This window comes from Ceratotherium simum, chromosome 40 (assembly GCF_057802395.1).
Source record: "Ceratotherium simum simum isolate JZ-2026a chromosome 40, ASM5780239v1, whole genome shotgun sequence".
NCBI classification, from domain to species: domain Eukaryota; kingdom Metazoa; phylum Chordata; class Mammalia; order Perissodactyla; family Rhinocerotidae; genus Ceratotherium; species Ceratotherium simum.
Window position 1 is genome coordinate 4,833,139 of NC_141939.1, and position 23,874 is coordinate 4,857,012.

Genomic DNA, 23,874 nt, shown 5'->3' on the forward strand with positions numbered 1-23,874 from the left:
TTCTTTGTCCTAAAACTACTTTCAGGTTTCATAAAAAGTACCTTGGCTCTAAAATTGCTATGCAAATTCTTTCCATCACATCCCCTCCAATTTTCTAGAGTCAAAAGTTCTAAATTTAGGAATCTCTTTGCTTACATCTATGTGGTGGCTTTGTGATGTATCATCTTGGTTGGGCAGAACTATAGCCCCCAGAATTCCCTTTCTAGTACATTTCTGCTTAGGTGAGTTACAAGTGATATTCTCTCCTGAGAGCTGAAAGATAGAAAGGAGGCAGCAGCCATTCTGTGGCACATACAACATACCTTCTCCCAGTTATTCCAATACTAATATAGGTGCTGCTGAAAAGGGATTTGGCAGACACAGAGTCCCTAAATCAGTTGACTTGATGTTAACTAAAAGGGAGATTATTCTAGGGGGGGCTGTCTTAATCAGCTGCAAGCCTTTTCAAAGAGAGCTTAGTCCTTGCCTGAGCTAAGAGACTCCAAAAAGCAGGATCTGCAATTGCTCTGCTTCCTCGAGATCTTCCCCGAGTGCCTGCCTGTGGACATCAAGCTTCAGCCTGTGCCCCTGGGGTTCCAGCCTACTCATGACCTTCCCTTCCTGACTGCCTGCCATGTACATTTCAGGCTTGCTTAACCGGCTCCCACAACTGTCTAACCCAATTCCTCATAAAAACTTCACACATATATACATACATATACATATACTCATACACATACATAAATCTCCAACTGCTTCTGTTTCTGATTGAGCCCTAATATACACATGTGTTCATATCTGCCCCCAACTCCTACTTCTATAGATCCACTTTTACCTTTGTGAGATAAAACCAACCCTATTCAGTGCTCTCAGACTGGACACAGAAAAGTTTAAAATAACGGTAGAATGGTTTTCTTTTTCTTTTGTTTCCACTATTTTGGAGCAGCATATAAATTTGCTGCTTTAGGGAATAGTCCAATGTAATTATTATATTTCTTTCCTGTGCTGTAACTTAGAGCTCACGCTATACTTCAAATAATTTTCTTCACTGTATTACCTGGCCCCTGTTTGTACTGGAGTTCATCTGTCCATTCACACATCTTCAACAGATCTTCCACAGTTTCTCTCAGCGCATGAGATCTCAGTTTCTCTAAGACCAGCTCCAGTCTCTTAAAGAAATCCCATTTATTTCCTCTCTAGTCACAGATTAATTCATTTATTCCTATCAGTTCTCCATGTGAATGATACCAAATTATTCTCTAGCCTAAATTAACTAAAAACCTTTATATTCTGCATATCCTTTCATCTCACAATTCCATTAAGGACTTTCTCCTGAGGAAATAGTCATGGTTATGTTTAAATCATTAGTTTCAGCACTGATTATATGAAAAAAAAAGTTTAAAATAATTTAAAGCAATAAATGAATTTAACAAATATAATATATCCATACAATTTGATGTTCTTTGATACCATAAAATAATGTAACAAAATTCAATGGAATAAAAAAAAAGAATGCACAATACATCATGTTCAGAAAGCAAATTATAAAATAGTTTATGCTCAGAAAATATAGTTATGTTTTCGTAAATAAGTAAATATAGATGCATAGGAAAAGGACCTGAAAGACAAAAGCTCAATGTTAACATTTCTGAGTTGTTGGATTGTTGGTAATTTTTAACTTTCTTCTGATAAATGTTTTCTAAGTTTACTACGGTGGACATGTATTGCTAGTATAATAAGCAAAACCCCAGTAAGTTTTGCAATGGTGATTTAATAACCTGTGGTCTAGAACAAGAATTCTTCAGTAGCCCTTAAGGATCCAGATATGGACTTAGAGGGGATGTCTATAAAACTTTTGAACCTGTATGCAAATATTGTTTATAGGCGCAACTTGTGTGTCTGCATTTGGGGAGAGGAAGGAAAAGGTTCCACAGCTTTCATTTATTCCTAAAGAGATCATGACCCAAAAAAGGTTAAAACCACCAGTCCAGAATCTTGCTTGACCTTATCTCAATTTCTCTATTTTGGAGGTGGGGCATTATTTAAGGGGTTGAGGGACAAATAATTTGGAACAAGAATTCCCAATTCCAATTCAGGTATTTTGTATACCTGAAAAATTTCTTTATCTCAAGGGATGCACGAAATTTGTAAAAGTCCCTCAAAAAACAAATAATGAAGAGAAAAACAGTCGGATATAACTTTTGAAACAATCTCTCTAGAATGGTTACTGCCATGCTTTTCAAAGTAAGAATACTTCTGTTTTAGACTAAAAGTTTTGGTACATTGATCATCTCCTCTGCCCCACCCTCAAGGTGTCATCATAAATATCACTCATGCCATAGTCTTAGAATGGAGTTCATCACTCTCTGTTCTGATCCACTCTAGAATGAAAGAACATACTCAAGAGAATTTTACTGGAGAGAGAAATCTCTTTAAAAATAATGGACTCTCTTGCTAAAGATCAAAATACATGCCATGTTTCACTAAATATCTGCATTTGATGGAAGGAGACTATGAGTGATAGATTATTGTGACTGGATTAAGAACTCTATGTTCCTTGCAATCTCAACGTTGTACCTAAACCTATTTTCAGAACAGAAACAACAGTGATGTATTTCCTATCCAAGCATTATAGTCTTTTAATCTAACACTCACAACTTAATTTTGCTTCTATAATGACTATTCCCAGATAGTGATTTCATCTAGAAGTGCACAAAGAAGCATGGAAACTTCTCTCTGCGCTCCCACCCCTCAAATCCATGATCTCTATAAGAATAAAATCTCGTAAAATGGAGCTGCTATCACATATCTCTTACTTCCTATGCTAACTACTCTACCACGGTTCCGTACAACTGATATATCTGATTATTCTAGGTTTGAGATTGCAAATAAATTATTAAACTTAATGTGTTTACTACAGTAAAAAATTGGCTAACTACAACTTTGGTAACATTAAAGAAAATTACAATTTTCATTTATTGAACCAGAACAGATCTACATACAGCTTCCCCATCACTTACCTTTTAAATTCTTTTCTTCTGCTAACTTATCAGAGTGGCATTGCTCTAGTAATTATATCATTTATTATGTTCTTTTTATCCACCTGCAAAATTGGGTTGGAACCAAATACAGGTGAAGACTTGTTTTCCCCTTAGTGTATGTGACGTGCAAAACCTGAGATCCAGAGGTAGAAAGTAAGCCAGAATATGGCTTGAGAAAGCAAATCTGTGGTTGAACCATGTCTTTCTGTAGGATTTGCTTTTGTTTGTCCTTTTAGGTTGGTGATAATATTATTTACCAGGTGATGTATAAAAATTTGTACTTTAAAAGCATATGCGGGGGCCGGCCCCATGGCGTAGCAGTTAAGTGCGTGCGCTCCGCTGCTGGCGGCCCTGCTTCGGATCCCGGGCGCGCACCGATGCACTGCTTGTCAGGCCATGCTGTGGCGGCATCCCATAAAAAGTGGAGGAAGAGGGGCACAGATGTTACCTCAGGGCCAGTCTTCCTCAGCAAAAAAGAGGAGGATTGGCTTGGATGTTAGCTCAGGGCTGATCTTCCTCACAAAAATAAAAAAATTAAATAAAAAAGCATATGCATCAAACAAATAAATAATATGTCCTTCTACATCCACAAGGAAAAATTTAAATAATAAAAACGGAAATAAAGTGCTAAATAGAAAAGGTAACCTATAAGTTTTATGCTGCTTCTGAAGATAAGATCCTCCGAACCAGAGACTCCATTATTTGGGTATTTTTCAAACTTCAAAACTTGTATAATTACATGTTAGACTCATAATAGATACTTGCTTCCCATTTTCAAACGGCATTCAACATCATTTGTTTTCCTGATGACCTGAAAATGTAGCTTTCTCATATAGATAACACAGGCAAAAGGCAAGTCAAATGCATGCATAAAATACATGTGGTAGTTTAATGGGAAACTATGGTCTGAAAATTTTAAACTTACTGTTCATGGAAATCCAGCATTGGTGGCTCAAATCGTAGAGGTCTGCAATTACCCCGGTACAGAGATATACTGTAAGTAAAAACAAAACAGCATGAGAAGCAATTCTTCAAAATATACAATTCCCCAAACTGAAGTCAGACACTTGAGTTTTGTCCCAAGAAAGTAGCTTTAAGAAAAGTGGAGTTTAATGTTCTATTAGCTATGTGCATCACTTTTTTTATTAGAGGAAGTCAATAAATGTTGTTTTAAAAAGTGAAAAGAAAAAAACAGGAGTATATTTCCTATTCAAAGCTATGCAAAAACAAAATATGCTCAGGTAGACTGAATGTTGAAATTTATTCAGTTGATATAGTTGATAACAATATACCTTAATACGTTCACTTGGATTTGTTGATATGTGTACAATGAACGATGAACAGCTAACACAACCACACATACTTGGCAGAAAATATATAGAGACAAAGACCTTGTAACTAGAGGGGCAAAGGAACTACAGTGGCAAAGGAACTAAACAAAAATGAATTTGGGGATAGAAATTTCCAAGAACTGAAATATCTTTTTAATCTAAGAGTTTGGAACACACTGATCTATGATGTCTTGTCTTAAATATTGGAGCGTCATTTTTAATTATCCCACTTGATACTAGAACTTCTCACGAAAACAGATTTCTGAATAGCAAACCTCTTAGACATCACCAAAACCTAACACTGACGCAAACTATAAATGACCTTGTGGGTGGGGGGAGTCCACATACCTAAAGTCATCTGTTTTGTTTATATACTGAGAAAGTCAGAAATTTAGTTAGCCACTAAAGTTTCTAAACAGTAGATGCTTACCTTTCTGTTGTATTTTAAGAAATGATGTTAGAGCAAAAGTCAATTTGTGAGACTTTATTTCCGTCACCACTGTAATTCATAAGAATACAAGCTTCAAATGATACAGTAAGTTCATTCAGGAAATACATTAGAAATAGACAAGGACATCCAGAATATGTAGGAAATTTAGCTTTAACTCAATTCTATAAAGATTAAATAGTCTGAAATAGGTGAAGGGGATAAAAGGTACAAACTTCCAGTCATAAAATAAATAAGTCATGGGAATGTAATGTACAGCATAGGAAATATAGTCAACAATATTGTAATAACTTTGTATGATGACAGACGGTATCTAGTCTTATCAGGGTGATCATTTTGTAATGTAAATGTCGAATCACTAAAAAAATAAAATAAAAAATGAAATCAAAGATACTATATTTAAAAAAAGAGCCAGAGTTGAATAGCGGATAAAAAATGAGTAACAAGTATTAGAAATATAAAATAACAGTAAAATCTAAGTATGACACATGGAGAAATAAAGAGAAAAGAAAATTTAAAAAAAGATTAAATAGTCTGAGCAGCGGAATAAGTGATCTCAAAGTAATCAAGTCTAAGGGTGTTTTTAGCTCTACCGATTAAGAGTATTTCTGTGCTGCCTGATAATCCCTCTATATATGTTGAACAGAAAAGATGACAAACACAAACAAGAAGGATAACACCAAATGTAAGATTACACTTTACTAAAGCACAAAACTAAAGACACTAGGACAAAGAATGCATGATTCCTCACAAGACAGGTGCCACATGCACCAAGAAGCACAGAATCTACTTCCTCCTGATTTCCTCCTTTCTTAGGTGTGACATAACAAAGACACTTGCTGGTGTCTTTAAAACTAGAGATACCAATCAGCTCATCAGTTTTTGTTTTTGTGAGGAAGATTAGCCCTGAGCTAACATCCCTTGCCAATCCCCCTCTTTTTGCTGAGGAAGACTGGCCCTGGGCTAACATCCGTGCCCATTTTCCTCTATTTTGTATGTGGGGTGCCGCCACAGCATGGCTTGACAAGTGGTGCGTCAGTCTACCCCCGGGATCCAAATCTGTGAATCCCGGGCTCCTGAAGCAGAGCACACGAAGTTAACCGCTACGCCATGGGGCCGGCCCCAGCTCATCAGTTTTAATGGTGTGAAATCCAAACTTACATAAAATATTAGTCCAATCAAGGAAAAAAAAAGTATAATGCATCAAGTAAATGTGCATAACTCATTAATTCATATATATAAACACTGACTATGTTAGATGCTAGAGATACAAAAGAGAGTAAGATGGTGTTTTTCTCTCACAGAACTGAGAGTCTACTCCCAAAGTTGCAAATGGAAATGTCTAAAGTGGCTAGGCAAGGTAAATAAAAGTACACATTCCATTCATTCAACATAAATATACTGAATGCTAGTGGCTGGGGCTATGGGAACAAAGCTAAGAGCCTGCTCTCTCGCACTAACACCCCAGTAGGGGAGACAAAAGTAGAATATATCAGGTGATGACGTGTGATATATAAAGACAAATCAAACACAGTAGGAACAGAGAACGCCTCTCTGAGGAGGAACACTGGAGCCGAGATCTGAATAGTGGAGATCTGGGGGAAGAAAGTAGGGAGGTACTTGGCATGTTGAGGAACAAAGAGGCTTCAGGGAAGGAGGAGGAGGAGGTAGGAGCTGAGATCAGAGAGGTACAAAGGCCAGGTCTCCTTATGGGAGTTCTGAATTTTATTCTAAGTGTAACAAAAAGCCTCCATGGTCTTTTTTTTTTGCTGAGGAAGATTCACCCTGAGCTAACATCCCCTGCCAATCTTCCTCTTTTTGTATGTGAGCTGCCGCCACAGCACGGCCACTGACAGACAAGTGGTGCAGGTCTGCACCCGGGAACCAAACCCAGGCTGTCGAAGTGGAGTGCACCGAACCCAACCCCTAGGCCATTGGGGCTGGCCCAAGCCTCTACGGTTTTTGAACAAGGAAGTAACATGACCCGACACCCTTCAAAAGGTTAATTTTGGCTGCTGTGTGAAGAACAGACTGTAGGGGCCCCAAGGTGGAAGCAGGGAAGTCCTGCAGTAGTCCAGACAAGAGAGGATGGCAGCTGTGGTCTACGGGGATTGCAAGGAAGAGTGGTGAGAAGTGGCTCTTCCCAAATTTATGTGGAAGCTAGAGACAACAGGTCATGCTGGGGGATTAATTTTGGAGTACTAGAGAAAGAAGTATCAAGGATGACTTAATCCTGATTGTGGCCTGAGAAATCAGATACATAGTCATGACATGGGAGGAGAAGGTTGAAAGTGGAGAAGAGTGATGGGTAGATATTCAAAAGTATTGTTTTAGACATTTAAATTTGAGATGTCTTATCTAAACGAAGATGTCAAGCAGGCAGCTGGATATACGTGGTTATTGCTTCATATAAAAAAGTTACTGATTTTTGTGTACTGATCTTATATCCAGTCACTTTGGTGAGTTAATTCTAATAGTTTGTCTATGGAGCCTCTTAGATTTTTCTCCTGTCACTGTATATGCTGCCAAAATGATCACTATCTGAATTATCTCTGTAGACAAATCATCTGCAAGTAACAAAAATTCTATTTCCTCCTTTTAAATTCTTAGACTTTGTTTTCCTTTTCTATGTCTTGTGTTGGCTAAGACCTCCCATAAAATGCTCCAGAGAAGTGGCGTCCAGCAATTGTTATTGTGATAGTCACAGAATGCTCACACAATATGAGATCGAATAGGCAATACATAAAAGATGATTCCCTCATAAATAAATGCATATTTTCAAAACAATAGCAGATCTGTATCTAAGAAACAGTTTTAATATTTGAGCGGGTACAAGTTGCCATAGGTATAATCTTATTTTACAGAACCAAAAATTCAATAACATTACTGTCATGTATCCACAGCTAACTGACATGGCTGCTACTATGTTTATTTAGAAAGGGCATGACATCGTTTAGTGCTTTATTAACAGAAAGCAAATGTTTGCAAATCTATAATGTTGAAAAATAAACTGGGGAAGAAGAATGTGAAAAATGGTACCCATTTCAAAGAAACAGAATCTGAGATATTTTAACAGGATAATGCATGATTTTATGCTTTCTGCAGCAATTCTATTTGTTTTGTAAGTCTCAATACAATCTTTTTATTTTCACTAAAATATTAACTATTTATTTGAGGATATGGAGATGAATAAGGACTATTTTCTGACTTCAAGCAAGGGAACAACCAGAGAGATTCAAGGAATCTTGTGGGACATAGTCTATGTTCCATTGTGAACTGTCAAGTCAAAGTTAAGCTAGTAGCTCCCAAATGAAGCATACAGGGCCTTCTCGGAGCTTTGGGAGTTTGTTTAAACCAGGAAATTTAAAATGTTTTCCTAGGGACAATTACTACCTAAATGAAAGGTACTCTTTGGCCAGTATTTCTTAAAAACTGGTTTGTGGTCTACCTACAACTTAATCATCTGGAATTCTTGAAGAAATGCAGATCCTAGGACCCCACCTCCAGAATCTGATTCCTTACATCTAGTATGGAGCCCAGAAACTGGTGATTTTATGTACACTGTCACATTTGGGAACTACTCTTTTGCATCTTGATCCACACTAAGCATTGCAAGCAGAAATAAGAGGGGAAAAATGTACCTTAACAAGTAAAAGTTTCCAAGTCACCAACAGTTTAAACTGGTTCCAAGTAAGATTTTTATTAGAAACAGCTAAAAAAAGTGATTTAAAAGAAATGATATAGATTATGCCTATATAATATGTATATTTTTTATATATATACATATATATACACACAAATACATTTTAGATTAAATTTGCATTTCCCTAAGGACAAATGTTGAACATCTTTTCATTTATTTATTGTCCAATTAGACAGATATCTTCTTTGTAAAGTATCTATTCAAAGTTTTTTAACTTGGATGTTCGTCTTATTAAGTTCTAAGAGTTCTTTATATATCCTAGATACATCCTTTGTCAAATATATGTACTGTGAATATTTTCTACCTGTTCCTCCTTTTCATATTATTAATGGTGTCATTTGGGGGTGACGTTGTCAAAATGGTGACAAAGGTCATTCCTGACTTCGGTCCCCCTCACAAGACCAACTAACAACTATCCATAGACAAGACACTGCCGTGAAAATCCCAGAACATGAGAGTGAAATTTAAGAGACCAAAAGCACCGCATTAGAAAGGTAAGAGGAATGGCTACATTCTGATCCCACCACCTCTCTACCAGGCCAGCACAGCAGCGCACTGAGAGGGCCATCTGGGGCCTGTAGTCTCTCCAGTGGGAAAGCAAGAGCCCAAGGTGGACATCCAGCTCCCCCAGGGTTGTGGGTCACTTCCTAGAAAACTCACTTGAGTCTTGCCTCAAGGGGACTGCAGGGGGTATCTGTGGGGCTTGACCATTGGAGGTCAGATTGGGATGGGGGTGGGTGGGATGTACAGCAACCAGTGCATGGATCTTGGTAGACCACTTTCCTCCTTGTGACAACATGCAAGTAGGGATCCTAGCCAGCAGCTCTGCCCATCTGCGGAGCCAAGCTAGTGGCCCTATCTGGCCATGGAGCTCGGTGGACAATTCTGTGTGATTTGGGTCCCCACCCAACGAGCCATACCAGCCATGGAGGCTGTTCTATGGCCCCACCTGGGCTGAGAAACAAATTCAAAGACCTGCTTAGGGCTGAATACAGCTTCCAGGCATCCCACTCAACCAGGATGCCTAACCAGAACACCTGGGAAGCTGCATAGCCCAACCTACAGCCCCACTTACAATGGCACTCTAGCAGAGAACCAGTCAGTGGCTCAGCCCATCTGCAGAGCCAAGTTGGTTGCCGTTTCTGGCCAGCAAGCTTGGTGGGCAGCTTTGGCAGATTAGGGTCCCTAGTTATCAAGTCATAATGGCTGTGGAGCACGTTTTACAGCCCTGCCTGGGCAGGAAAGCAAATTCACAGCCCCACCCAACTACTGAGTATAGCACCCAGCCTATACAACTAAGAAGCCTGACCAGAGAATCTGGGCACTGTGGAGCCCATCCTACAGCTGCACATGGACAGGGAACCAAGTAAGCAGTCCTATCCAACTGACCTCAGCCAGCAGCAACTCTCCTGACCTCTTGAGCTCAGGAAGTGGCCTTGGCCAAATATAGACCCAAACAGCAAGCCCCACTCGCCCAAGGATGCTACCAGCTGACCTGTCTAGAACCCCAAGTTGAGCAGACTGGTGAAGAACTTTCTCTGCCAAAGTGAACTGGTAAAGTCTGGAAGAGGAGATCACTTACTTACCACAAACGAGCAGATGCCAACATAAGGAATCAAAGATCACAATCAGGCAAATATGACAACACCAAAGGAAACTAACAACACTCCAATAACTCACCCTAAAGAAATGCAGATCTATGAACTGTCTGAGAAAGAATTCAGAATAATCCTGAGAAAGAATTCAGAAGAATCCTCTTAAAGAAGTTAAGTCAACTACATAAACAACTAAATGAAATTGGAAAAACAATGCATGAACAGAACGAGAAGTTCAACAAAGAAATAGAAACCATCAGAAAACAAACAAACAGAACCAGCCCTGATGGCCTAGCGGTTAAAGTTTGGTGCTCTCACCGCTTTGGCGGCCCAGGGTTCAGTTCCCGGTTGTGGAGCCACACCACTCATCTGTCAGTTGCCATACTGTGGCGGTGGCTCACATAGAAAAACTAGAAGGACTTACAACTAGGATATACAACCATGCAGTGGGGCTTTGGGGAGGGGGAAAAAAAAGAGGAAGATTGGCAACAGATGTTAGCTCAGGGCAAATCTTTCCCTGAAAAACAACCAACCAACCAACCCACTGAACAGAAATCCTAGAGCTGAAGAATACAATGACTGCACTGAAGAATTCAGTACAGAGCTTCAGTGATAGACTTGACCAAGCAGAAGAAAGAATCAACACACTGAAAGATAGGTCATCTGAAATTATTCAGTCAGAGGAACCAAAAAAAAAAAATAAAACAATGAAAAAGTGAAGAAAGCATGCCAGATTTATGGGACACCTTCAAATAAAACAATATATGCATTATGGCAATCACAGAAGGAGAACAGAAAGTATATTTAAAGCAGTAATGAATGAAAACTTCCCAAATGTGGGGAAGGAAATAGACATCCAGATTCATGAGGCCCAAAAAACCCAATAGGTTAAACCTGAAAAGGGTTACACCAAAACACTTTAGAACCAAATTGTCGAAAGTCAAAGACAAAGAGAATTTTAAAAGCAACAAGAGAAAAGTGACACATCACATACAAGGGAACCCACATAAGACTACAGGCAGATTTCTCAACAGGAACTTTGCAGGCCAGCAGAGAACAGAATTATATTTTCAAAATATTTATGGAAAATGACTGTCAACCAATAATACTATACCTAGGACAGCTGTCATAGAGAAATGAAAGAGAGAGAAAGACTTTCTCAAACAAACAAAAGCCGAGGGAGTTCATCACACTAGACCTGCCTTACAAGAAATGTTAAAGAATGTTATTCAAGTGGAAATAAAAGGATGCTAATGAACATCAAAAAACATATGAATGTATGTGTAAAACTCACTGTTAATGGTAAAGTTATAGTCAAAGTCAGATTCTCTACTCAGCCATAAGAAACGACGAAATCCAGGCATTTGTGACAACATGGATGGACATTAAGGGTATAATGCAAAGTGAAATAAGTCAGAGGGAGAAGGTCAAATACCGTATGATTTCCTTCAGCAAGTAGTAGATAACAACAACAATAAACAAACACATAGGGACAGAGATTGGATTGGTGGTTACCAGAGGGGAAGCGGGGAGGGAGGAGGGCGAAAGGGATAATTCGGCACATGTGTGTGGTGATGGGTTGTAATTAGTATTTGGGTGTAATCTATGCAGAAATAGAAGTATAATGATGTACATCTGAAATTTTTACAATGTTATAAACCAATGTTACTGCAATAAAAAATTAAAAAAAAAAGATTCTCTAATATTGTGATGGTGGTATGTCACAACTCTAGTTTAATAGTTAAAAAACAAATGTATTAAAAATAACTAAAGCTACAATAATTTGTTATTTCATACACAATATAAAACATATTTTATTGTAAAATATGAATATTCATAAAATTTTTAACAAACTAAAATGTGAGGGGGGAAGAAGTAAAACTATAAAGTTTATGTATGCTATCGAAGTTATCAGCTTAAAATAGGATGTTAAAAATACGATATTTTAGGTAAGCCTCATGGTAACTACATAAGAAAAAACCTATAGTAATTATACAAAAGATTACAATAAAGGAGTCAAAGCATACTGCCACAAAAGGTGATCAAATCATAAAAGAAGACAGCAAGATAAGGAGCAAGAAACAAAGAATTTATAAGACAGAAAAAATTAACAAAATGGCAATGGTAAGTCCTTACTATTAATAATTACTTTAAACATAAAAGAATTAAGTTCTCCAATTAAAAGATTTAGAATGGCTGAATGGATTAAAAAAACAAGATCCAATGATATGCTGCCTATAAGAGACTAACTTTAACTTTAAAGACAGACATAGATTGAGAAGGAAAGGACAGAAAAAGATATTCTAACCAAATGATAACCGTAAGATCTCAGGAGTAGATATACTTATAATCAGACAAAATAGACTTTAAGCTAAAAATGGTCAAAAGAGACAAAGAAGGTCATTATATGATGATAAAGGGGTCAACGCAACCAGAAGACACAAAAATTATAAATATTTATGAACCTAACACCAGAATACCTAAATATATAAAGCAAATACTAACAGAACTAAAAGAAGAAATAAACAGCAATACGATAATAGTTGTGAATTTTAATACTCCACTCTCAACAATGGAAAGATCATCCACACAGAGAATCAATAAGGAAACCATGGAATTGAAAAACATTATAGACCAAGTGGACCTGACAGACACATATAGAACATTCTATCCAACAACAGCAGAATATATATTCTTCTCAAGCAAACACTGAATATTTTCTAGGATAGATCAAATTTAGGCCACAAAACAAGTCTTAGCAAATTCAAGAAGACTGAAATCATACCAAGTATTTTTTCTTATTAAAATGGTATGAACAACAGGAAGAAAACTGGAAAATTCACAAATACATGGACATTAAACAACAAACTCCTAAACAACCAATGGATCAAAGAAGAAATCAAAATGGAAATAAAAAAGTATCCTGAGACAAAGGAAAATGGAAACATAAGCAGCAAAAGCAGTTCCAAGAGGAAAGTTTATAGTTATAAATGCATGCAAAAAGAAAAAAGAAAGATCATAAATAAACTAACTTTTTACCTCGAGGAACTAGAAAAAAACCAAACTAAGACAAAAGTTAGCAGAAGGAAGGAAAGAATAAAGACTAGAGCAAAAATAAATGAAAAAGAACAGGAAAACAACAGAAAAGATTAACAACACTAACATTTGGTTCTTAGAAAAGATAAACAAAATTGACAAACCTTTAGCTAGATTAACCAAGAAAAAAGAGAGGACTCAAATAAATAAAATTATAAATGGGAGATTACAACTGATACCACAGAAATACAAAGGATTATAAGAGACTACTATGAACAACTATATGCCAACAAATGGGACAACCTGGAAGAAATGGATAAATTCCTACAAAAATACAACCTACCAAGACTGAATCACGAAGAAACAGAAAATCTGAACAGACCAATAACAAATAAGGAATCAGTAATCAAAATACCCCAAACAAAGAAAAGCCCAGGACCAGATGATTTCACTGGTGATTTACCAAACATTTAAAGAAGAATTAATGCCAATCTTTCTCAAACTCTTCCAAAAAACTGAACAGGAGGGAACTCTTCCAAACTCATTTTATGAGGCCAGCATTACCCTGATACCAGATAGGGACACTACAAGGAAAGAAAACTACAGGCCAATATCCATGATGAATATAGATGCAAAAATTCTCAACAAAATACTAGTAAACCAAATTCAACAGCACATTAAAAGGACCATACACTAGGGCCGGCCCAGTGGCACAAGCGGTGAAGTGCATGCGCTCCACTGCAGCGGCCCAGGATTCCCCGGTTCAGATCCCGGGCGCACACTAACGCACCACTTGTCAAGCCATGCTGTGGCGGCATCCCATATAAAGTGGAGGAAGATGGGCATGGATGTTAGCCCAGGGCCAGTCTTCCTCAGCAAAAAGAGGAGGACTGGCAGATGTCAGCTCAGGGCCGATCTTTCTCACACACACAAAAAAAAGACCATAAACTATGATCCAGTGGAATTAATCCCTGCAATGCAAGGATGATTTAACATATGCAAATCAACAAATGTGGTAGATCACTTTAATATTAATGAATAAAAGATAAGAATCATATGACCATCTCAATAGATGCAGAAAAAACATTTGACAAAATTCAACATCCAGTCACGATAAAAACTCTCAAAAAATTGGGTATAGAAAGAATGTACCTTGACATCATAAAGGCCCCAAATGAATGACAAGCCCATAGCTAACATCACAATGGTGAAAGGCTGAAATCTTCTGAGGTCAGGAACAAGACAAGGGTGCCTACTCTTAACACTCCTATTCAACATAGTACTGGAAGTCCCAACTAGAGCAATCAGGCACACACACAAAAAAAGAAAAAGAAATAAAAGGCATGAGAATCAGAAAGGAAGAAGTAAAATTGTATCTATTTGCAGATGATATGATTTTATACATAGAAAATCCTAAAACTCCACCAAAAAACTGTTCATTCTAATACAAAAATTCAGTAAAGTTACAGGATACAAAAGCAACATTAAAAAAATCAGAACTGTTTCTTTATAATAACAATGAATTATCTGAAAAAGCATACAGAAGAAAATCCCATTCACAATTGAACCAAAAAATAATAAAATACTTAGGAATAAATTTAACCAAGGAGGTGAAAGATCTCTACACTGAAAACTATTATAAGACACTAATGAAAAAAATTGAAGATGACACAAATAAATGTAAAGATATCCCATGTTCATGGACTAGAAGAATATTTTTTAAATGTCCATTATACCTAAAGGCATCTATAGATCCCATGCAATCCTATCAATTCCAATAGCATGTTTTACAGAAATAGAAAGAGAGTCCTAAAATTTGTTTGGAACCACAAAGACCGTGAACAGCCAAAGCAATCCTAAGAAAGAAGAACAAAGCTAGATGAATCACACTTCCTGATTTCAAACTATATTACAAAGCTACAGCAATCAAATCAGTATGCTGCTGGCATGAAAATAGACACATAGACCAACGAAACAGAATTAAGAGTTCAGAAATAAACCCATGCCTATACGGTCAACTATTTGACAAGGGAGTCAAGGTCACTCAATGAAGAAAAGACAGTCTCTTCAATAAAAGGTAGTGGGAAAATGGATATTCACATGCAAAAGAATGAAACTAGATCCCTATCTCACACCACTAACAAAAAAGAATTTGAAATGTATTAAAGACTTAAATGTAAGACCTGAAACCATAAGACTTCTATAAGAAAATACAGGAGAAAAAGCTCATTGACATGGGTCCTGGCAACAAGTTTTTGGATATAACATCTAAAGTACAAGCAACAAAATCAAAACTAGACAAGTGAGACTATATCAAACTAAAAAGCTCTGCACACCAAAAGAAACAATCAACAAAATGAAAAGGCAGTCTAGGGAATGGGAGGACATATTTGCAAATCACACATCTGATAAGGGATTAATATCTAAAATATATGAGGAACTCATACAACTCAATAGCAAAAAATCAAATAATCCAAACTTTAAAATGAGCAAAGGACCTCAGCAGACATTAGATATTCAAATGGCCAACAGGCACATGACAAGATCCTCAACATCACTAATCAACAGGGAAATGCAAACCGAAACCACAATGAGATATTACGTTACACCTGTCAGAATGGCTATTATCAAAAAGACAAGAAATAACAAATGTTAGAGAGGATGTGGAGAAAAGGGAACCCTTGTACACTGCTGGTGGGAGTGTAAATTGGTGCAGCCACTATGGAAAACAGTATAGAGGTTTCTCAAAACATTAAAAATAGAACTACTACATGATCCAGTAATTCCACTTCTGGGTATTTATCTGAAGGAAATGAAAACACTAACTCAAAAAGATACCTGCACTTCCATGTTCATTGCAGCATTATTCACGATAGCCAAGACATGGAAATAATCTAAGTGTCCATTGATAAATGAATGGATAAAGAAACTGTGGTATATATGCAATGGACTATTATTCAGTCAAATAAAAGAAGGAAATCATGCCATTTGCAACAACATGGATGGACTTTGAAGGCATTATGGTAAGTGAAATAAATCAGACAAATACTGTATGATCTCAGTTATGTGGAATCTAAAAAAACGAACTCATAGAAACAGAATAGATTGGTGGTTGCCAGAGATGAAGGGTGGGAGGTAAGCAAATGGGTGACGATTGTCAAAATTATAAACTTCCAGTTATAAAATAAGTTCTGTGGATGTAATGTAGAGCATGGTGAATAAAGTTAACAATACTGTATTGTATATTTGAAAGTTGCTAAGAGAGCAGATCTTACAAGTTCTCACTACAGAAAAAGAAATTTGTAACTACGTGAGGTGACGAAGGTTAACAAAACTTATTGTGGTAATCACTTCACAATATATACATATATCAAATTACTAGTAAATACCTTAAATTTATACAATGTTACATTGTTACAAGTCAATTGTATCTTAAAACTGGGGAAAAATAGTCTTTGAAGAGCAGAAATTTTTAATTTTGATGAAATCCAATTCATCATTTTTTCTTTTATGGTATGTGTTTTTGGTGTCCTAATAATAATTTTCCCAGGATGCGAAGATTTCTATGTTTATTCTAAAAGTTTTATATTTTCAGGTTTTACATATAGGCCTATTGTCCTAATAAAGTTAATTCTGGTTTCTGTTGTGAGGTAATTTAATTTAAAGTTCATTTTTTTGTTTCCATGTAGATATGGCACAAAGCATCAAAAAGCTTTTAAACTAAGTGTTCAAAACTGGTAGTTGAAATCCTCCAATCTGGTCCTTCTTTTCAAAACGTGTTTGGGCTACTCTAGAGCTTAATGCTTTCATATAAGTTTGAAAATCAGTTTGTCAATATCTACAAAACTGTCTGTTGCGATTTTAATTGGAATGCACTTAATCTAAAATCCAGCTGGGAAGAATTAACATCTTAGCAGTTCTTCAAACTATGAACACAGAATATCTCTTATTACAGGACTTAGTGTATGGGTTTCAAAAATTTTTTGTTAAATTTATCCCCAAGTATGTAATGTTTTAGAGGCTATTGTAAATGGTATTTTTCTATACTATCTTACTTTTGTACTTGTTATAAAGAATAGAATTTCTGATATTGACTATATATATCCTTCAATCTTGCTAAACTCACTTCTTCTCATAGCTTTTTGGGTATGTTCCCTAGGATTTTCTGTGTATACAATCATGTTGTTTGCAGACAAACACTTTTTTTCTTCTTCCTCTCCAAATGATGCCTCTTATTTCTATTTTTTGCCTTAATGTAATGAATAGCACATCCAGTACAATACTGAATAGAAGCGATCAAAGTGGACATCCTTGCCTGTGTGTTTTCAGTAGAAAGCATTCAATCTTTCACCATCAAGTGTCATGTTAGCTTTTGTTTTTCCACAGATGTTCTTTATCAGGCTGAGGAAATTCTTTTCTATTCCTAGTTTGCTGAGTGTTTTTAATCAGGAATATGAAATAAAGATGTTGAATTTTGTCACATGCTTTAATTTCCAATTTAAAAACTTTCCACACTTTTGTTAGTGATTTCTAATTTAACTCTGCTGTGTCCGAGAACATTTATCTGTATAATCTGCTATTGTTGGGTGCAGTGTTTAATAAATATCTACTAGGTTAACTTGGTTGATAGTGTTGTTCGAGTCTTCTACAACCTTACTGATTTTCTGTCTACTTTATCAGTTATTGACAGATGATTGTTGAAATCTCCAACTATGTGGATTTGTCTATTTTTCCCTGTATTTCTGTTTATTTTTTCTTCATGTATTCTGTAGCTCTGATATTAGGCTTATATAGACTTAGGATTGTTATATCCTCATAGTGAACTGTCTTTTTTATAATCACAAAATGTCTCTACCTTTGATAATATTCCTTGTCCTATAGTCTAATTTGTCTGATAGTAATATAACCACTCCAGTATTTTTAAGATTAGTGTTACTCCCCACCCCCATCTTATTACTTTTAACCTACTTGTGTTTTTATACCTAAAGTGCATTTCTTCAAAATCAATACTACTGACCAACAGGGAGATAATATTTGCAATACAGGACTAATATCTCTAATAAAGAAAGAACTGTTTAAAATGGAAGAAATAAAGGTCAAAAGTCCTATAGAAAAATGAGTAGAACAAACATGAACAGACAACATCAAAAGATAAATATAAGCACAGCTCTCAGATATACAGAAAGATAAACAACCTCACTCATAATTACAGAAAGACAAACTAAAATGACATGGCTATAGAATTTGATAGAATCTGATCTATCAGACTGACAAAAATTAAAAGGTATTGTAATATATTGTGTTAGAAAGGCTACACGAAAATAGGCACTCTTATTCACTGATGAAGGGTATGCAAATTGGCACAACTCTTTACGGAGAATTTGTCAATACCTAACAAAACTACATATGCATTTACCATCTTTTCTTTTTTTTTGTGAGGAAGACTAGCCCTGAGCTAACATCCGATGCCAATCCTCCTCTTTTTTGCTGAGGAAGCCTGGCCCTGGGCTAACATCTGTGCCCATCTTCCTCTACTTTATACGGGACGCCGCCACAGCATGGCTTAACAAGCAGTGCATCGGTGCGCACCCAGGATCCGAACCGGCGAACCCCAGGCCGCCACAGCGGAGCGCCCTCACTTAACCGCTTGTGCCACCGGGCCGGCCCCTGCATTTACCTTTTGACTCACCAATCCTGCTTCTAGGAATTTACCCTAAACACACACTTTCAACAATACAAATTACATATGCATTTAATCTTTTGACTCAGCAATCCTAACTGTAGGAATTTATACTGAAGATAATGTCAGAAAATATGAAAATACATATACGCAGGTTCGTCTTTTAAGCACTATTTGCAACTGCAAAATATTGGAAACAAACTTCTCATATAAATGATGAGTGAATAAATGTGAATAAATGATGGCACATCCACATAATACAGTATGTTGCAGCTGTATAAAATTAATGAGAAAGGTCTCTATGAACTGATATACAGAAAGATAGGTTTCAGGATACAGAGAGGTTTCAGGATATATTTTTAAGTGGAGAAAACAAAACATAAAAGAGAACCCACAGTGTGCTTCCTTTTGTGTAAGCAAGGAGAGATATAAGAAAATATCCATGTATTTTACCATTTTGCATAGTCCTGATTTTTTTAATTCTACTGTTTCACATACTTAAAATAAGTGAATTTTTAAAATGGAAGTAAAAATCCCAAATGGAATAAAGACAGAAACAAATGAACCAAACTTTATTTTGAATGAACATAACTCACGGTGAAGATGGTGCAGGGGGGAAGGAGGGGGAGAAAGATGAAGCACATTATAACATATCTAAATTTTGAATATAATATTTTGACCATACACATTCAGACAAAAGAAAATAATGAATTCTAAACAAACATTTTACTCTAATTAGTAGGTTTTTTTTCATGGTAATATGAGTTAACAATTTTGAAATGAATTTATTTGTATTCTAGGAGCAATCAGTATACATATTGTAGACCGTTGGAGCCAGATTTCTCCTTGTTGGAGAATAAGCAGGAACAGACAGGGGAAGGATAGAAGGAACACTGTGGTGGTGTATTAAAACTGGAGGTATCAGTAACAACTCATGGCTTTTAATACACATAGATGAAGAAATAGATATGTGTGTATGCACACACACATACACATGAACATTTCTTCCTAAAGGACTAGAGACAATGACACCACAGTGGCAACGACACCCCAGCAGCAATAAGCACACACGGCACAAAGATCTTAGTTTCTAGATACCAACCTCCACTAAAATGAAACATAAGTCTTTGAAGAAAAGGGATGTTCCAGGGCTGGGGCAGGAAAATGACAAGATAAGCCTGGAACATCTGAATGTGTCAGAAAGTAAGGAAGTGCTCAATAAATGATAGGGACACGTCAAAACGACACAGAATAGACCCAAGCACATGTGGTCAATTTTGACGACTGTGCTAAGGTAACTAAGGGGAAAAAGATGGTCTTTGCAACAAATGGTGGCAAAATAACTGGATATCAATATGGATAAATATGAACTTTGACCGTTACCTCACATCTTATTTCCATCAGAACATCAACTAATAAACCCAGAAGGAATAATAGAATCAAAAAAAAAAACATCACCAGAGCAACAACTGTTCCAGGTAAGAATCACCAGTGGATGGTAAAACTAGTCAGAGCAGGATGCAAAATAGGATATTTACCATCAGAGTAATAACTGTTTTAGGCAAGAATCATCAATGAATGCTAAAACTGGTTGAGGGTTTGATGCCAAACAGTATATTTACATGGTCTCAAGGCACTTCTCTGCAAGACATTGATGAATTACAAAAGAAAAACGGAAAAAACCGACATCATGCGCTTCCTGACAATCAGATGAACTAGCAGGACACAAACTTAAGCGATACTCCTGCCCAAAATGCATAATCTGAATTGAATCATGAGGACAACACCAGAAAACCCAAACTAGGATATTCTACAAAATAAATGGCTTCTATTTTTCAAAAACGTCAAGGTCACAAAAGATAAAAAAGATAAATCAATTGTTCTACATTAAAGTAGAAACTAAAGAGACATGAAAATTAAATATAAGTGATCCTGATTTGAGGCTTGGAATAAAAATTTCTTTTCTTTCTAAAATAAAAGTCATTAATGGGACGACTGACAAGATTCAAATAGGGTCTATAGATGAAATAATAGTATGCTAGTGTTAATTTCCTGATTTTGATAAGTATACTGTGGTTTTGTAAAATAATGCCCATATTTATAAAAAACATACACTGAGGTTTTCAGGAGTAAAATAGCAGCATGTCTACAGTTGATTCTCAAAAAATTCAGAAAAAAATTACATATATATGTAGATATACAAAGATAGACAGGAAAAGGGAGGGAGGGCGGAGGAAGGGAAGAAGAGGTGAAAATGGAGATTATGCATGAAAGCAAATGCAAAATGTTAACAAATGGGGAATAAAGGTCAAGGGCACGTGGGAAGTCTTTGGACTATCTTTGCATCTTTTCTCTAAACTAAAATTATTTTAAAACAAAAGGTTAAAAAACTAAACATGGGGGCCAGCCCCGTGGTGAAGTGGGTAAGTCCAGCGCTCCACTCCAGTGGCCCGGGTTTGTGGGTTCGGATCCTGGGCGCGGACCTACACCACTTGTCAAGCCATGCTGTGGGGCAACCCACACACAAAACACAGGAAGACTGGCACAGATGTTAGCTGAGGGCTAATCTTCCTCAAGCAAAAAAAGCGGAAGATTGGCAATAGATGTTAGCTCAGAATGAATCTTCCTCATCAAAAAAAAAAAAAAAAAACCTAAATATGAATTGAAAAATAAAGTACATTTCTTATAGACAGCACATGCTTGGATCTTTCTTTTTTAATATAGTCTGAGAACTGGTGTTAAAACTGTTCATATTTATTATAATTTTTGATATAATTGGGTTTAAGTCTACCATCTTGCATATTTGTTTTATTTCCCATCTGCTTTTTATTCCTTTTTCCTTCTTTTCAGTCAACTGAGTAAATCTTTTGGTATTCCATTTTATCTCCGTGACTGCTTTATTAACTATATCTCTTTGGGTTTTTAAATGATTTTAATGTTTCCTCTAGGGTTTGTTTCATCTTATCACGGTCTAACTACAAATAATACTATATCATTTCACATGTAATGTAAGAGCCTCACAACTCAATTTTTCCATTCACCCCTCCTGTCGTTTGTGCTGTCATCATACATGTAACATACACAAGTTAGAAATTTCATAAAACACTGAAATTATTTGTCCTTAAAAGTTAACTATCTTAAAATTTTTTTTAATGAGAAAAAAAATGTCTTTTATATTTATCCATATATTTTCACCTTTTTGGTGGTCTTCATTCTTTTTAGATTTGTGTTTTCATCTGGATTGGTTACTGCCTTCAGAATTTAAAGGAACTTCCTTAACATTTTTTATAGCGACAGTCTGCTGGCCCCACATGTTCTTAGCTTTCGTCTTGAAATGACTTTATTTGTGAAGGATATTTATCTTGGATATAATATTCTAGGTTGACAATTTTTTCTTTTGGTACTTCAATTTGTTGATTTTTGGTTTGCATTGTTTTTGATGAAGAGCCAGCAGTCATTCTTATCTTTCTCATGCCTCTATATGCAATTTGTTTTCCCTGGCTGCTTTTCTACTTATCACTGGTTTTCAGCAACTTGAATATTGTGTGGCTTGATGTGGTTTTCTTTGTGTTTGACTGGTTTGACAGCTGCCACCCCCCCCCCACGCCCCCAGTTCCTTGGAACTCAATCACACGTGTGTCAGATTGCTTGCTGTTGTACCACAGGGCACCAAGGGTTTGTTCATTCTTTTTCTAGTCATCTTTCCTTACTGTGCTTCAGTTTGGGTTACTTCTGTCACTGTCTTCCAGTTCACTGAGCTTTTCTTTTGTAATGTCCACATTGTTATTAATCCTACCCAGTGAAATTTTCATTTCAGAAACTATTTTTCAGCTCCAGAGGTTCCATTTTGTTTTTTTATACTGTCCACTTCTCCTTCATGTTGATGTTTTCCTTTAAATTGCTAAACGTATATAATAGACATACTAAATACCCTGTCTGCTACTTCCATGGTCTCTGTCATTTCTAGAACTATTTCTATTTTTTTCCTCGATTATGGGTCATTTTCTTTCATGTTAAATAATCTTTGATAAAATGCTGAATACTATCTATTACATTATTACTTTGACTATTTTAAGTAATTTGCATTTCCATACCAATTTTAGAATTAGCTAGATTACAGGCAATTTCTACCAAAAAAGCCTGCTGCAACTGTGATTGGGACTGCATTGAAATATATAGATCAATTTGGGGATAACTGACACCTTAATGATATTGAGTCTTCTTATCTCTACACTTACTTAGGTTTTCGTTAAGTACTCTCAGTAATGTTTGGAGACTTCAGTGTACAAGTCTTGGACATCTTTGGTCAGACTTATCCCTAGGTTCACTGACTGTCAAATCTACCCAGAATAGGTCTTTGCCCAAGGAAGCTGGGACATATGGGGCCTGCCACTCAGCTGCCGGGCACACTAAAGAAGCTCTCCTACAGCATAGAGCTGTGCAGGAAAGAGGGACTGTTCTTTTCACCAGCTGCCCACTCTGATCATCCCTAGATGGTGGGAACTGAGTGTGGGGGAACAAGCATCACCCGACTGCCACCAGCCACTCAAGATAAGCCTCTGCAGCATGGAGCCTGTGGAAAATGAGATCTGCCAATGTCCTCTGGCTACCAAATCCACCTGGAATAGCTTTTCCACCCCAGTGAGCTGGGGCAGATGGGAACGTCCACCTGGCTGCTGATCTCACCTGAAACAGTTGTTCTGCAAAGCAGAGCTGTGGAGTGATGGGTGCAATCTCTAGCCTGAATGCTATGGCTTCCCACTGTTCTTACCAAGCTTACATAGATTTTGTTGAATAAATATTTCTCAATTCATTCTAAGTCCTTTGATCAATCTCCAAGTACTCAGTCTGACTGACTGTCTTTGCTAATTTTGATCAGCTCAGCAAATCCTCTTATGGGGAGAAGTCCCCGAGATCCTCACACCACCATTCCAGAAATCTCAATTCTGCCACATTCGAATTTAAGGTGAAAGTAATTTGTTGTGTTTAAAAAATAAGTGAGGTAAAACTGGTTTACTCAATGGAGCTTATCAACAACCACTGCTGGGGTTTAATGCAAAA

General features: G+C 36.6%; 1 protein-coding gene across 2 annotated transcripts in view; it reads right to left on the reverse strand.

Moving 5' to 3' along the window:
• TMEM131 (transmembrane protein 131) overlaps positions 1-23,874 on the reverse strand; it is a 217,628-nt gene that overhangs the window by 116,506 nt on the left and 77,248 nt on the right. For both annotated transcript variants that reach the window (XM_087426181.1, XM_087426180.1), the window contains exon 4: positions 3,946-4,014. In XM_087426181.1, coding sequence (XP_087282307.1) covers positions 3,946-4,014 — 69 coding nt within the window. The remainder of the gene's footprint in view (positions 1-3,945; positions 4,015-23,874) is intronic.